General features: G+C 38.1%; 1 protein-coding gene across 1 annotated transcript in view; it reads left to right on the top strand.

The window, feature by feature from the left end:
- Gbe1 (1,4-alpha-glucan branching enzyme 1) overlaps nt 1-12,783 on the top strand; it is a 282,900-nt gene that overhangs the window by 136,054 nt on the left and 134,063 nt on the right. Inside the window, exon 7 of the mRNA XM_004665512.2 lies at nt 2,909-3,118. Coding sequence (XP_004665569.1) covers nt 2,909-3,118 — 210 coding nt within the window. The remainder of the gene's footprint in view (nt 1-2,908; nt 3,119-12,783) is intronic.

The following is a 12,783-nucleotide window of genomic DNA, read 5'->3' as shown; positions in this document are numbered from 1 at the left end:
CACTCCTGTTCCTTCTTAAACTGATTCCAATAATCTATCTGCTATAAGAGTCTTATGGGTACAAGTGACCTTCACATTTTCAAGTATAGTGGTCTTTTCTGAGCTTATTACCTTCACCACCACTGGCCACAATGACTTACTTCCTTATTCTTGGAAGACTGTTCTTCCCATACCTGCCAAAACATGATGTCTAGCTGTGGTATTGCTCAACTCAGTACTTGCTTGTTTTTTGTTTCTTTTTTTCTTTCTACTCTCTCAACTGCATCTTTAATTATACCATTCAATTTTCCACTGTTTAAACTTTTGTTCTATTCTTGTGAGTATCTGCATTCCCATGGCTTTAATATACTGTCTATTCCAACTCCCAAGTTCAAGCCACCAGTTCTTACCATCTGTTAGCTGCAGAAAATCTGTTTGACTCTAGGACATCTAACACATATTTCCAACTTTATATGTCACAAGTTAAATTCCTTGCATAACTTCCTATTTCCTCCTTCTATAATCTTCTTTAATTCAACACATAACATTTTCATCTTCTGATTGTTCCAGAATCTTGGCATTGCTCCACTATTTCATTTTTGTCCCTCCTAAGCTCTAGCTTTTATGAAACCTAGCCATCTGTCACTTCACAGTGTATATAAACTCTGACTGTTCACCTGCCCTCACTGCTATTACCTTGGTCCAAGTTGTTATCGATTCTTTCTTACCTGGCTTTTTTGTCAATATAATACTAATTGGCTCATTTTTTCTTGTACTCTATCTATGTCATTAACTTATTCTCCCTCATTTCCAAGGTCTTCTTTCTGCACCATCTTAATTCACTCATTCATTCATTCATTTTTAATTTTTTCATTTGAGAGAGAGAAAGGTGCACTCACTATTGGCACATCAGAACCACTTGACACTGCAAATGAACTCCACATGCATGCCACTTGATTTTACATGGACACTGGGTTATCAAGCCCAGACTGAGGCGGGCTTTGCAAGTAAGCAACTTTAACTATTAAGCATCTCTCCAGCCCAGTGCACCATTTTAAAATGAATATTAGCTAATATCACGTTCCTCCTCAGAACTCTTTAATGACTTGTTTATTTTATAAATCCCATTTTCCTGGGTCCTAGATGACTCTTTGGGCTCAGATCTATTAACCTTTCTACTGTGACTACTATAGCCTTGTTTGTATGTTAGATAATTTTAGCTCCACCTATATGTGTGCACTATACCTGTGATTCTTATTCCTCTAAATACTCTTCCCATTTGATACTTTTATGTCTTTCTCTTTACTTCTTCCTTCCTCAAATGTTGCCTTTCTGGCTATACAGATGGCTCAGCAGCTAAACATATTTCCTGCACAACCATGAGGGCCTCGAGGTGCCTGAGACCACCAAAGTTCTAATATTTAGGTCCCATGCACGCAGCTGGGTGTGTCATGGCTTGTCTGTAATCTCAGTCACACAAGGGAGCAGATACCCTAGAATACTGTAAGCCCTATAAGCTCTAGAATCCATTAAGAGATTCTGGATCAATACATTACTGGGCAGAATAGCTCATTTCCCTAATTAGAATGTAAATTCCCCAAGGACATTGATACTTAGATTGTTCAACATTCCATCTCTAGACTATAGAAAATTTCATGACTCAAAGTAGATAACAGTAAGTATTGAAATGGGACAAACAATGAAAACAATAAATGGTTGAGTGAAACTGAGAGCTGTTTAATGAGTTGACACCAGGGAAGTGTTGCTGGGATGAGAAAAGAAAGGAGTAACATATAGTTAGAAAACCTAATATTATTGGAGGTTACTGTAATAATGATTGAGGTTACTATCTTCAGGATAATAGTATTACAGCATGATTTTTAGTAGCAGATGACATGATCTCTTTACATATTCTGCAAAAGCAGCTCTTGCAGCTCTGTAGAGTTACTCATTAGTAGATTTGCTATTCACTTAGCTCTGTCTGCATTATTAGACACCACTTCATCACAGCCTCTGCTGTCAGGGAGCATTTTATCTAAGGGGAGGGGAGATCATAACAGTAACAAAGGCAGTTACTTGTTTAGGGGCTAGATTTGTTGCATCAAAGACTGCAAATGTGAAGATTTTACATAGGTGAAGAAAGGCCTTCTTCTGGAATTCAGTTTTTGTTTCTGACTGCATGTAGAGCAGGAGGCGGCTTGAAAGTACCCAAACTTTCTGTGCATTTGAACTACTGATCTCTTCTCCTTGAATGATGACTGACTTTCCACATACTTTTGGTCCCATAATCCTGGGAGCATTCTAATCTGGGAACAAGAACCAGAGAGATGGCCTTGAAGGCACTAGTGTCAAATAGCTACTGTAAAGGCCTTATATTCCCAACTGAACTATTCACAGTCAGAACGGGGAGACAGGACAGTATGAATGGCCATGACTAGCTAAGCCCAGAGATAGTAATCTGAAGCCCTGAAGGTAAAGAAGAAGTAGAGTTCTTGTTTTTTTTTTTTTTTTTTTTTTTTTTGGTTTTCTGAGGTAGGGTCTCACTGTAGCCCAGGCTGACCTGGAATTCACTATGGAGTCTCAGGGTGGCCTCGAACTCACAGCAATCCTCTACCTCTGCCTCCCGAGTGCTGGGATTAAAGGTGTGCACCACCACGCCCGGCTGAGTTCTTGTATTTTGCATACCCAAAATGTGAGTTTGTTTAGGATGTGAATTATATTTAATAGCTTTAGCTAAATTGTTAGTTTTATTTCGTGCTTTTAAGTTTGCTTAATGACAAGTGGCAACTTTGAGTTATATATGGCTATCATGTCACACTTTGTTTGCACAACATGTCTTGTACTTTTACTGGACCAAAAGAGTGATCGACAAGTTGCTATTGGGTTTGAATATACAATAATACTCTTTTTCTATGCTCTTTACATGTAGTCGCTTTGGAACACCAGAAGAATTAAAAGAACTTGTTGATACAGCTCATTCGATGGGCATGATGGTCCTCCTAGATGTGGTACACAGCCATGCTTCCAAAAATTCAGATGATGGGTTGAATATGTTTGATGGAACTGATTCCTGTTATTTTCATTCTGGACCCAGAGGGACTCATGAACTTTGGGATAGCAGATTGTTTATCTACTCAAGGTGAGTACTATAATGTGACATGTTCTTGTGGTTGTTTAAAACTCATTTCAGCAGACCATTTTATGTACATAGTACATGAATTATTTTACTGTTACTTAATGTTTTAATTTTAAATTTTAAACACTATATGAGCCATCCAACCTTTGCATAGCATTGTAGGTTATATTAATTCAATTTTACAAATATTATGACATTTAAAATGGTATGGCTATATTGACACTTTAAAGTTTTAAACTAAGACTCAACTTTTCAAGGATGACCTAACCATAGACCACCTCTTTTGTCAGATTTATTTTGTGTTTACTTGTGTGCATATGTGTGTGTATGTAATCTGTCTTTAGGCATGTGCATGTCATGGTGCATGTGAGGGGATTAGAGGAAACTCAGTATGTTGTTAATCACCTTCTCTCTTATTTGAGAAAGGTGTTATTTTTCTGTGAGCTTTCAGACTCTCCTGATCACCTATTTCTGTAAGCATGCTGGAATTGCACACTTGTGCAACTTTGTGTCTGGCTTTATAGGGGAGGTGGGGATTCAAACTCTTATCAAAAAGCTTACAGAGCAAGCATTTTCTTTTAAACCACTAAGCCACTTTCACATTGTTTGAAATTTCCTTTTATATTTTTATATGACAGACAGTGAGAGAGAGAGAGAGAGAGGATTGGCATAATAGGGCCTCTGTCCATTGCAAACAAAATCCAGACATGTGTGCCACCTTGGGAGCGTGCATGCCTTTGTGTGTCTGGCTTATGTGAGTTCTAGGGAGTTGAACCTGGATCCTTAGGCTTCACATACAAGTATCTTAAGAGCTAAGCCATCTGTCCATCCAGAAATTTCCTTTTAAAAAGGAAATATATATAATTTTTGTTTGTTTAAAAATACACATATTTTATTGACAACTCTATATTTACAGACAACAAACCATGGTATTTCCATCCTCTTCCCCACTTTCCCCTTCAAACTCTGCTCTCCATCATATCTCCTCCCTCTCTCCATTAGTTTGACTTTTAATTTGATGTCATCATCTTTTTCTCATATTATGAGGGTCTTGTGTAGGTATTGCTAGGCATTGCAAGGTCATGGATATTGAGGCCAATTTCTGTCCGGACAGTTTTTTGTAAGGAGTGGTACCCTTCCTTTGGCTCTTACATTCTTTCCGACACCTCTTCCTAAATGTACCCTGAGCCTTGGATGGTGTGAGATGTTTCAGTGCTGGACACTCCTCCTTCCCTTCTTCTCCATGTTATGTTGCCTTTTGGGTCATCCTTGGAGTCATCATCATCTTAAAAGAGAAGCTTCTCTAACTAGAAGTGAGAGTAGCATTGTATTAGTCAGGGTTCTCTAGAGGAACAGAACTGTTGGAATGAATTATTTTAAAAAGGGAATTTATTGGATCAGCTTACAGTAGTCCAGTAGCAGTTGCAGGCCAGAGAATCACTGAACCTGGTAGCTGCTCAGTCCGTGTGACCAGAGGCCTCAGTAGTCCCGACCCAGCGTGGCAGGTGGTGCTAGAAAGCCTGGAGGTTTCCTGAGGGGCTGCTGGGTTTTGGTCCATGTGGGTCTTCAGTTGATGCTGGTCTTTAATCCACGCTAGAAGGTAGTGAGCAGCTCTGCAGCCAAGTGGAAGGAAGGAAGAAGGAAGGAAGGAAGGAAGGAGGGAGGGAGGGAGGAAGGAAGGAAGGAAGGAAGGAAGGGAAGAATGGGAAGAATGGGAAGAATGGGAAGAATGGGAAGAAAGGGAAGAAAGGGAAGAAAGGAAGAAAGAGGCTCTTTTTACCCAGAGCTTCCGTATATCAAGTCCCCCTCTGAGCAGGGTCACCCACTCTGGGGTAAGGGTTTACTCTGGGGGAAGGACTTCCTCCTTTAGTTGACCCTTCCTAGAAGCAACCTCTGAGACTCAACGGAAAGGGTTATCTGTGGATTACTGAACAGATCAAGTTGACAACACTGTAACTATTACAAGCATTAATATATAACTATGAACATTAAGTGTAATTTGGTGAGAATAATATATGCATTTATCCAAACAACAGCAGGCTAAAGCTCATGACCTCCCCTCCCATAGACTTTTGATTAGGTTTTTAGTACCAGGCATATATTCCCTCTCATAGAGTGGGCCTTCAGTCCAGTTAAAGAGCAGTTGGTTTCCCCCAGAATAGACATGCCACTATTTCACTGGTTCATTCATATGGCTTGTCTGGCCAAACTTGAGGCTTCCAGTGTCCACTGTGTTTACCATTGATGACTTCTGTTTCTCATAAGGCTGTGTACAGTGCAGCTTTTTCTAGTTTTCTGTTGGCCAGGCTACAGGGAGAAGATTTTCTGCTCAGTATCAGCTTGATTCCTCAGTGACTTTGCCACTCAGGCATGTGAAGTCTTCAGCAATAGTGTCTTATAAGGAGTCCTACCCTTCCTTTGGCTCCTACATTCTCTCCACTACCTCTTCCACAATGGACCCTGAACCTGTGCTTGAGATATTGCAGTGCTGAAAACTCCTCTCTCACTCCTTCTCAGCACTATAGTGCCTTCTGAGTCATCCCAAGGTCACTGCCATCTGAAAAGAGAAGCTTCTCTAGCCAAAAGAGAGAGTAGCATTAATATATGTGTGTAAACATTAAGAGAAGTGCTTACTGGGAAGTTTGGTGAGCATAATTTATACTTTTAGCCAGATACCAGCAGACATTATACTCCTAGGGCTCATGACTTCCCCTGTTATAGGTTTTCAGTATCAGGGATATATTCCCTCCCATGGAGCAGACCTCCAGTCAAATGAGAGGGTGATTGGTTTTCCCTATAACAGATATGCCACTATTGCACCCATTGGCTCATTTGGCCTGCTTGGCCAAATATAAGGCTTGCAGTGTCTACCCTTGGTTATCGTCATAGGTGATTTATCTCTCATTGAACTGTATGCAGGGTGGCTTTTTCCCGCTTTCTGTAAGCTGTTCAACATGGAGGAAGTTTTCAGCTCAGCTCCAGCAGGGTTTCTCAGTGACTGTGCAGCTCAAGTATGTAGAGTCTTACCATCTATTCCTGATAGGAAAGCAAGGGCCTCTGCAATGGCCTGCAATGTTTTGGGGGCATCAGGAACCTTCCTAGCTGACAACTCACTGGAAGGTATCCCATCCCTGGCACTGACATTTTTCTAGTAATAATCTATGGTTCCTATGTGATCCATTGTCCAAAAGAGTAGGTTTCCATATGACTTATTTTTATCCTCTTAGATTTTGATTAGCCCTCCCTCTACCTTTACCTTTATTCCATCTCTTCCTCTGACCTCACTTAGGACTTTTCACCCCCATTAATCTGATTTTATGCTTACATATATACGGTAATATATTATTAGGTCCCTCCTTCCTCCCTTTCTATTCCCTTTCTAGATCAATGGCCTGTGCTACTGAGTTTTATTCCTACTCACACAGAAGTCCAGTCATTTGTAGCTAGGATCCACATGTGAGAGAGAACATGTGTGACATTTAGTTTTATGGTCCTGGGTTACCTCACTTAGTATAATTCTTTCCAGATACATCCATTTTTCTGCTAATTTCATTTTTCTTTACTGCTGAGTAGAACGCCATTGTATAAACGTACCCAATCTTTATTATCCATTCATCTGTGGATGGACATCTAGGCTGGTTCCATTTTTTAGCTATTGTAAATAGAGCAGCAATAAACATGGTTGTGCAAATATCTCTAAGCTACTGAGAAGAGTCATTAGGATCTATGCCTAGGAGTGCTATTGCTGGATCATATGATATATCTATTTTTAGCTGTCTCAAGAACTTACACACTGATTCCCACAATGGCTGTACCAGATTACATTACCACCAACATTATAAAAGGGTTCTCCTTATATTGCATCCTCAATATTTATTGTCATTTGTTTTCTTAATGTTAGCCATTCTGACACAGGGAGATGGAATATCATAGTAGTTTTAATTTAGATTTCTTGCATTTGATTCTTGTGCATGGAGAAAGACATGAATCTATCTTCATCCTTCTACTTATATGTATCCAGTTTTCCCAGCACCACTTGCTGAAGAGGCAGTATTTTCTCCAATGAATATTTTTGTCATTTTTGTTAAAAAATCAGATGCCTATAGCTGGGTCCTCTATTCTGTTCCACTGATCAACATGTCTGTCTTTGTGCTAATACCATGTTTTTGTTACCATGGTGGCTTTGTAATATAGCTTAAAATCAGGTATGGTGATATCACCAGCCTCATTTTTGTTGCTCAGTATTGTTTTGACTATTCGAGGTTTTTTGTGCTTCCAAATGAAATTTAGGATCTTTTTATATTTCTGTGAAAAACACCATTGGAATTTTAATAATGATTGCATTGAATATGTAGATTGCTTTTGGTAAAATTGACATTTTCATGATAATGATTCCTCCAATCCATCAACATCCATGGGATCCATGGGATGTCTTTCCATTTCCTTGTGTCTTCTTCAATTTCTCACTTGAATGTTTTAGAGATCCTTCACCTCCTTGGTTAAATTCATTCCAAGGTACTTTATTTATTTATTTATTTATTTATTTATTTATTTATTTATTTATTTAAGGCAGTTGTGAATGGGAGAGATTCCCTGATTTTATCATCTGCATGTTTATTGTTAGAATATAGGAAAGCCAGTGATTTCTGTGTATTCATTTTGTATCCTGCTATGTTGCTAAAAGTGTTTTATCACCTCTAAGAGTTTGCTGGTAGTCTTTAGGGTCTTTAATGTATAGAATCATATCATCAACAAATATTGATATTTGATCTCTGCTTTTCTAATTTGTATCCCTTTTATGAGTGTCTCTTGCCATATTGCTATATCTAAGCCTTTCAATACTATATTAAATAAAAGTGGGGATAGTGAACGCCCTTTTATTCCTGAATTTAGTGGAAAACCTTTAAGTTTTTCTCCATTTAGTATTATGTTGGCTGCAGGTTTGTCATAAATAGTTTTATTATGTTTATTATGTTATTATTATATATTTTATTATATTTATTATATTGAGATATGTTCCTTCTATTCCCAGTTTCTGTAATACTTTTACCATGAAAGGATGTTGGATTTTGTCAAATGCCTTTTCTGCATCTATTGAGATGATCATCTGATTTTTATTCCTCAGACCATATATATGATGTGTTACATTTATTGATTTGCATATGTTGAACCATCCTTGCATCCTTGGGTTAAAACCATCTTAGTTGGAGTGAATAATCTTTTTGATATATTCTTGTATTCTGTTTGCCAACATTTTTTTATCAGAATTTTCACATCTATGATCATGAGTCAGATTAGTCCATAATCTTCTTTATTTTGTTCTGTCTTTGTCTGGTTTTGGTATGAGACTTCATAGAAGGAGTATGGTAGAATTCCTTCTTTTTTCTATTTTATGGAAAAGATTGAAAAGCAGTGGTGTTTGTTCTTCCATGTAGGTCCGGTTAAAGTTACCAGTGAATCTGTCTGGGCTTGGACTTTTTTTAGTTGGGATGATTTTTTTTTTTTTGTTGTTTGTTTGTTTGTTTTTGAGTGGGGTCTCACTCTAGCCCAGGCTGACCTGGAATTTACTCTCTATTCTCAGGGTGGTCTCGAACTCACAGCGATCCTCCTCCCTCTGCCTCTTAAGTGCTGGGATTAAAGGAGTTTGCCACTGAGCCCAGCTGAGACTTTAAAAAAATTTTTTTTTTTGTTTATTTATTTGAGAGCAACAGACAGAGATAGAAAGAGGCAGATAGATAGAGAGAATGGGCGCACCAGGGCCTTCAGCCACTGCAAACAAACTCCAGACGCATGTGCCCCCTTGTGCATCTGGCTAACGTGGGTCTTGGGGAATTGAGCCTTGAACCAGAGTCCTTAGGCTTCACAGGCAAGCGCTTAGCCGCTAAGCCATCTCCCCAGCCCAGCTGAGACTTTTTATAACTGCTTGGATCACTGTATTTTTAATAGGTCTACTTAAATAGTTTATCTCATCTTTATTTAATTTTGGTAGGACATATGATTCAAAGAAATCATCCGTTTCTTTTGGATTTTCAAATTTAGAGGCATATATATATATTCTTAAATTATGTCCTTATTGGGCTGGAGAGATGGCTTAGAAGTGAAGCGCTTGCCTGTGAAGCCTAAGGACCATGGTTCGAGGCTCGACTCCTTAGGACCCATGTTAGCCAGATGCACAAGGAGGCGCATGCATTTGGAGTTTGTTTGCAGTGGCTGGAGGCCCTGGTGCACCCATTTTCTCTCCCTCTCTCTGTCTGCCTCTTTCTCTCTCTGTGTGTCATTCTCAAATAAATAAATAAATGTAACAAAAAAATTATGTCATTATTTTCTGGATTTATTTGGTATCTGTTGTAATGGTACCTTTTTCATCTCTGATTTTGTTAATTTTTGTCTCTTTCTTCTGGTCAGATTTGCTAAGGATTTTTTGATCTTGTTTATCCTTTGAAAGAATCTACTCTTGGTTTCATTGATTCTTTTGATTTTTTTTAAATTTCTATTTCATTAATTTCTGCCCTAATCTTTGATATTTCTTTCCATCTATGATTTTTGGTTTGTCTTTTTCTTCTTTTTAAAGGCATTAAGGTGAAGCATTAAATTGTTTATTTGTGAACTGTCTAATTTCTTAATGTAGGCCCTTAGGACTACCTTCATTGTGCCCCAAAGGTTTTGGTATATTGTATTATCATCATTATTTGATTCTATGAATTTATTGATTTCCTTTTTGATTTCTTCAATGATCTATTCATTATTCAATAGTGTACTTTCTAGTATCCATGAACTTCTGTAAGCTCTGTAGCTTTTCTTATTGCTGATTTGCTATTTAATCCCATTGTGGTCAAATAGAGTACAATGTATTATTTTAATTTTCCTGCATCTGGTGAGATTTGTTTTGTGTCCTAATAGATTGTCTATTTTAGGGAATGTTCCTCCTGCTGCTGAGAAAAATGTATTCTGCAGCATTTGGATGGACTTTCTGTTGATATCTGTTCCATTTGTTCCATGACATCATTTAATTCATATGTCTCTCTATTTGTTTTTTGCCTGGATCTGTCAGTTGATGAGAGTGGGGTATTGAAGTTGCCTACTACAATTTTATTTGATGTTATCTGTCACCTTAAGTCTAATTGTGTTTGATGAAACTGGGAACCCCCATGTCAGGTTCATATATGTTTAGGATTATAATGTCCTTCTGTTGGAGTGTTCCTGTAATCAAAATAAATTGACCTTCTTTATCTTTCTTCACTAATGTTGGTTTGAAGTGTATCCTGTTAGGAACTGGGATAGCAACCCCTACTTATTTCCTAGGCCCATTTGCTTTCAATACTCTTTTCCATCCTTTCACCCTAAGACAGTGTCTGTCTTTGATTGAGAGATGAGTTTCCTGAAGGCAACAAATGGCAGGATCCTGCCTTTTAATCCAGTCTGCAAGCCTGTGTCTTGTGGTTGGTGCATTGAGGCCATTGGTATTAAGAGTTATTATTGAAAGATATGCATTTATTCTGACCATTATTCTTATTTTGTAGTGTTTTCTGTTTTCCCTTTACTCACTTGTTTTAACTGTTATTTGAGTATGGTTTATTTCTTCCTATTTCCTCCTGTGTGTGCTTTGTTTTCTCTTCAGCATGAAGAATTCATTGTATTTTCTGTAGAGCTGGTTTAGTGGTCATAAATTCCCTTAGCCTGTTTTTGTTGTGGAATGTCCTTATTTCTCCATCAATTTGGATAGGTAGCTTTATAGAATAAAGTAATCTTTGTAGACTGTTGTTATCTTTCAGAACTTGGAATACATCATTCTAAGTCCTTCTGGCTTTTAAAGTTTGTGTTGTGTAATCTGCAGTTATTCTGATGGGCTTGCTTTTGTATGTGGCTTGCTTTTCCTCTCTAATGGCTTTCAATATATTTTCTTTTATTTGTGTGTTTACTAGTTTAATTATAACATGGTGAGAAGAGGTTCTTTCCAGGTTTTTTCTGTTTGGTATTCTAAAAGCTTGTATCTGCATTGGCATTTCTTTCCCAATTTGGGGAAATTTTTCTGCTATGATTTTCCTGAAAACACCTACTAAGATTTTGTATTGAAATTCTTCTCCTTCTATTATACCCTGAGTTCTTATGTTTGGTCTTTTCATAGTGTCCTGGATATCTTGAAATTCCCATTCATACCTTGCTATTGGTTTGTCTTTCTCTTTGTTGGACTGTATTAGGTCTGTCACCTGGTCTTCTAGTTTAGAAATTCTGTTCTCTCCATCCATCCTACTGGTGAGACTTTCCATAGAGTGTTTTTAATTTCACTGACTGTGTTTTTCAGAGCCTTTTTTTTTTTCTGTCAGTATTTTGATTTCCTTACTCATGTTTTATAATGACCTACTTATTTCATTAAGGTGCTTTCCTGTGTTCTCTTTCAGGAGTTTGTTTTCTTCTTTAATTCTTTTGTCTTCTTTGATTCTTTTCTTTCCTTTTTTGAATTCATTGAGTATATATACAATCAATTTTTTGAAATATTTATCATTTCTCCTTAAACAGTCTCATTGCTAATTATTTCTGAGGTATTTATAATTTGTGGTCGGGCTGTACTGTCTTGATTCTTTGTGGGTTTTTTTTTTTTTTTTTGTATTCTATTCTAGTGACTTGTCATCCTTAATTGATTTGAAGCATGGGTTTTCTGCTTGTCTGCAGTATTCTCAGATGTGGCAATCCACCTTTATATATTTTCAGGATATGAGTTTATGGTGTCAGGTGCAGCTCTTGTACCCCAATCCAGCCGTAGAAGTAATGCTAGGTATCTGGCTTGCTAAGCAAGTATTCTAGTGGACTGGGTCAAACAATTTAATGGTAAATTCTAAACTTCAACTGAGCAATATAGACATTCAATAAAAACCAGCACAGAGTATGCAATTGTGGGGATTAAAACAAACATATAACTTTGTAAAGCCAAAATCCCTAAGGGCTTGTGTTGTTCAACACCCTTAATTTTGTCTGCCGATATTTCTGTCCTGAATAGGGTTCCATGTCAGTCTGTATTTGGATCAGACCCTACCCCCAATAATGACAGAAGGAAACTACAAAGGCCCTATAAAATATGAATGTGTCAAAGGCAATAATATTCAACCCCCAAATACGGCTTATTTGAAAATGGGAAAGCCAACCAGTATTATATATCCCATAACCTGCCATTACATGGAAAGAGATTTGCTCTTGCAATGCAGGCAGGCATATGTACCTGTTTTTCTTGTCAGTCGCCTTCATAACATTTTGGTGTGGCTTTTAATTTCACCAGTGCTGAGTGCCCACCTCAGTCCCTGGGGATTGTTCTGTGGAACTGGAGCTCTGATCAGCTATGTGGGTTGTGCTATTTCTGAGGGCTAAATGCTGGAGGTTCATGACCCTGGTGGCTGGGGGATGGGAGAGTGCAGACTTCTGGAGTTGCTCTCGTATCCCTTTCATTAGCTCCTTAGTTGATTTTTCATATTTCTTAACTTTGCAAGAAGGCTGATGAAGTTGAACAATCCCTTGTTTGTTCTCTTCTGTTGCCAATTAGCATGCCTGGTGGGTCAGTGCCCTGGGGGTGCACAAATCCTGCAGATTGGTGGGCTGCAACTGTCTCAGGGAGATTCTGGCCATTTTCCATCCTTTCTAGTGGATCTTGGTCTGTCCAGCTTCATCACTGTGTCTAA

Source organism: Jaculus jaculus, chromosome 4 (assembly GCF_020740685.1).
Source record: "Jaculus jaculus isolate mJacJac1 chromosome 4, mJacJac1.mat.Y.cur, whole genome shotgun sequence".
Taxonomy (NCBI): Eukaryota; Metazoa; Chordata; class Mammalia; order Rodentia; family Dipodidae; genus Jaculus; species Jaculus jaculus.
This window is presented reverse-complemented; position numbering and strand designations above follow the sequence as displayed.